Source organism: Oryzias melastigma, linkage group LG18 (genome assembly GCF_002922805.2).
Source record: "Oryzias melastigma strain HK-1 linkage group LG18, ASM292280v2, whole genome shotgun sequence".
Classification (NCBI taxonomy): Eukaryota; Metazoa; Chordata; class Actinopteri; order Beloniformes; family Adrianichthyidae; genus Oryzias; species Oryzias melastigma.
In genome coordinates, this window is record NC_050529.1 from 6,879,963 (window position 1) to 6,884,384 (window position 4,422).

Here is a 4,422-nt window from a genome sequence, read left to right on the forward strand (position 1 = left end):
GAATGGTTCTAACATACCAACAACTGTAATATGGTGTAAGGGCATCGTACAACAACATTACCCATACGTCATAAGTGCATACAACCTTACAAATACTTCATGATACACTTAATGCTTACATTTTGGAGGCCGTATGAGCCTCAAGGAGACTGCAAGAAACACCTGAACTCACCTTAAAATGCGACTGGACCTGTCTACGATCCTACTCAACCAAAAACCTGCAGCACTCATACTTGTGACTAAGGCTTTAAATTGTTTTTAGTAGGGCCTTTATTTACCAAAAAATGTCAAATTAACCCTTTGTCTCTTGTCACTGACGGCCTCACCCAACCCCAACTGTCCATCGTCATCCCTCCGCTTTGTCTTCACCTCATCGTCACTTTCCTCTTCATCATCATCTAACGATGTAACATCAAGCCACTAGACGCCGCCTGTCTGTCATGCTCCCCCTCCCCTCTCAGCCAGGGACTCAGGTAAGCCGTCTTCCATTCTTTAGGGACAAAAACACTGAATCACGAGTCAACAGCCGACGCGTTAGGGGAAGGATAACAGGATGGAAGTGTCAGATAAAGTAGGGAGGAGCTGTGAAGCTCAGGTGCAATCAGTTTAGGAAAGATGGGCAAGAGAAGATTGGAGGTTTAGAAAAACAAGATGGTTGAGGACCGTGTCAAACTGGAAAGGCAACACAGGTAGAGACGAGTAACAGATCCTGAAGACTGTTGGACGGGACCTGATGAGCAGATATGTCTGTAGGTGTAGCTGTTTCCACTCCACTCCTTACTATAATTGATCTCCAAGGAGAAGAGGAGGCTCTGCGGCTCTGCTTAATAATTAACTGACCAATCTTCAGCCCAGGAGAAGAAAGGGAAAAGAGGGGAAGTGTGGAGGAAAGGAGTGAGGCAGGCGGTCCTTTAACAAGCCACTCGAGTGTTTTAAACAGCGTAGGACAGACAGAAGTAAAGAGACGGAGGAAAAGAGGAGGAGAGGAGAGATGGACCTGTGGAGAGGCAGGAACATTGATCTGCTGACGACTTAAGCTAACGTTCACACCGGGGTTGGAAAAACACATTCAAGAGCCCACTTTCCAATGAAAAGTCGATGTAAATGTGAATTCATGTTCAGAACTCTTGAGTTCACGTGTCACAACTCAAGTTTTAAGTCTTCTCTCTGCCTGGTTGAACTTTGACCAATCGGACACTTTGATTTGGTAATGACGTATGTGTAGCGTCCTATAGAAAGCATGGATGTATCAACCGTTTGAAAATGAATCGAGAAGAAATTAATAATTTCAGTTTTTGCCAGAATTCTTTGACACCTAGTCTTGATGTATTGGAATTGAGATGTGAAAGAAAAACCCTGAAGCAAAATTCATAAACTTTGCATAGCTTTGACGTTTCGCACCAAGACTCATCGCTATCTTCTAGTATTGCATAGTGACAATCCAGTGACACCTTCAAGAAGCCACTTTCCAATGAAAAGTCTATGTAAATGCGCATTTTATTATCAAAATTCTTGAGGTCATAACGCAAGTTTTAAGTTTTCTCTAAGTGTGTCAATAGTTAAAGCAGGTTAAAGTTTAACCAATTGTGTCCTTTTCAAAACACGGAAGTTGAAAATTGATCACGAAGAAAACATTAATAGTTGTGGTTTATAATATGACACCAAGTCTTTCATGTACATTTCGTACCAAGCCTCGTCGCTACCTTCTAGTAGGTGGCGACTGTCCAGTGTGAACACCCTATGCTAACGGCATGTTCAAGAATGCCCATTCTTGAATTCCCATCAACTACCTGGTGCGTACGTAGCTTTACGCCTGATTTTCACTGGTCCGTCTGCGATGCGTCTGCTTTTGCGTGGTCACGACCGTCAGCTAGCTTACATCGTCTCCAATGGTCCATTCCCCCTGCCTTCCAGAACAGTGGTTTATCCTGCCACCCTTGTATCAAGTACTTTTCTCTATCTCTTCGCTCAAGACCATCCGTGTTTTGTTCGTGGCGCTAATTGACCGCGTTGTGTTCCATGGTATTAACGTGTGTTATCACATGGGTACATCACCAAAAAAAAATAATAAAATACAGTTTCATAGAGTTTTATTTTAAAACCTGATTTGTTTCCATTTCTCTGACTTTTTGCTGTGAACATCAACGAACTTCAAGTAGATCTGTTTCGTAAAGCTTGTGTTGCGGAGAAACAGACGTCAGACGCAGCCAATGTAAACATTTATAGTAATTAATGAACATTCTACTTTTGTGTGTCAATGCGGACGGACCAGTGGAAATCCGGCGTCAGATGAACTTGTTCTGTGTTGTCTTTAGCTGTATAGTTGATCGTTCTCTCCATCCCGCTCTGTCCCAACTCCATCAAGACAAATATTCACTGTACAGAGATGTTACCCTCCCCTTCGAAAACCAAAATACTAAAATGTTCTTCCAGGTTTGTTCCACAGAGCCATCGCTCAGAGCGGCACGGCCATCTCCAGCTGGTCCGTCAACTACCAACCCCTCAAGTACACCAAGATCCTGGCCAGGAAGGTGGGCTGCACCTACTCAGACACCGTGGACCTGGTCGACTGCCTGAGGCGCAAAACCTTCAGGGAGCTGGTGGACCAGGACATCCAACCGGCGCGGTACCACATCGCCTTCGGCCCCGTGGTGGACGGAGACGTGGTCCCTGACGATCCCGAGATTCTCATGCAGCAGGTGAGGGTCCGCCGTGATCAGAGGGGCGCGAGGAGAACGCCAAAGAGGTGTGACAGTAACCTTCAGGAACAGTTAAAGGTCTGATAGAGACATCCTACATCTTTCTGGTTTACTCTGTACTGTAGTTGTCCCTTCGTTTTAGTCAAATGTATCTCAAACAATTCTTATCGTCCATCATATTTCATGAACACTCAAAGATGGAAATTTGATGGTGGCTTTGAACTACAGTAGTTCCTCACTCATTGTGGGAGTTACGTTCTAAAAATAAGCCACAATAGACAAAATCTACAATGCTTTTGTTTTATAATAATTCTAAATATTTTAGGGTTTTGGGGGAGGGGCTGTGAAGCTTTTACCCATAAAAAAGAGCCTAAAAGGGAATAGGATTCATCAGAAAATGCACCAAAAAAAAGAATCATCAAACAACACAAATATTCAACAAAAAACACAAAATATTGAAAATAATGATCAATATTGAAGAAAAACTCTCCAATTTTATTTTACTTTAATTGTTCTAGAAAACCGCATTTTTAAATGTACTTTAAAATTATTTTGATGATTTAAGCATGAATAATACACAAAAATAATACATAAAAAAAGGAATCAGGACGATCCTTTAAGAAAATTATCTATATTTGTATTTTGTTTTTAAATAAACCTGTTTTTCCTGTCTTCTACCACTAGGGGGAGTTCCTCAACTATGACATCCTCATAGGAGTGAATCAAGGAGAAGGGCTGAAGTTTGTGGATGACAGCGAGGACAATGATGGGATCACCGCCGCCGCGTTCGACTACACCATCTCCAACTTTGTCGACAACCTGTACGGGTACCCCGAGGGTGAGGAACGCCACCTCCTTCCGCCATTATCATTGAAATCTGGGTCTCTTTGTCTTTTGGGTTAAATCTATCACAAAAAACTATAAAAACATGAAAGAAAAACAACCTTTAAAGTAGAAAGAAGAAATATTCTTCTTTTACTATCAGCTCTGTCGGTTACTTTAAAATATTTGACTCGTTGCAGCAAAACTTTTTCATTTTCCAACTTTCCTGACTTTTTCCGTCTTTTCCTGCAGGCAAAGACATCCTGAGGGAGACCATAAAGTTCATGTACACCGACTGGGCGGACAGGGACAACGGCGACATGCGGAGGAAAACTCTGCTAGCCCTGTTTACCGACCACCAGTGGGTGGCGCCGGCGATAGCTACCGCCAAACTGCACGCCGAGTTCCAGTCCCCCGTTTACTTTTACACCTTCTACCACCACTGCCAGACGGAGACGAGACCCGAGTGGGCGGACGCCGCCCACGGGGATGAGATCCCGTACGTCTTTGGTGTTCCAATGATCGGCGCTACCGACCTGTTTCCGTGCAATTTCTCCAAGAACGACGTGATGTTGAGCGCCGTGGTCATGACTTACTGGACCAACTTTGCCAAGACGGGGTAGGTCTGCGTGCCGTGGCTAGTAAACCGATCAGTTTTGTGTTTTAAAAGACCTGCTCGATAAAAATCGTCTTTTTTCTGATGATGGATGACATAGATGAAGAAAATGAACCTAAAATTGTGTCTTTAAAAATATCGTATTTGTGACATAGGAAAGCTACAAGCTCGCTAATGCATCCACTTCTATGTGACTGGATCCGTCTAAGTCTGATCTGGCATCTGATTCAAAACTGTAAGGCTGGATAGCTTCAATACTACAACAAGATGGCGCCTAGACAACAA

At 43.3% G+C, this 4,422-nt stretch overlaps 1 protein-coding gene across 2 annotated transcripts in view; it reads left to right on the top strand.

Annotated features, from left to right (window-relative positions):
• The window catches only part of nlgn2a (neuroligin 2a), a 238,306-nt gene that overhangs the window by 227,182 nt on the left and 6,702 nt on the right, over positions 1–4,422 (top strand). For both annotated transcript variants that reach the window (XM_024288708.2, XM_024288710.2), the window contains 3 exons: positions 2,434–2,699; positions 3,384–3,537; positions 3,774–4,140. In XM_024288708.2, the coding sequence (XP_024144476.1) occupies positions 2,434–2,699; positions 3,384–3,537; positions 3,774–4,140 (787 nt within the window). The remainder of the gene's footprint in view (positions 1–2,433; positions 2,700–3,383; positions 3,538–3,773; positions 4,141–4,422) is intronic.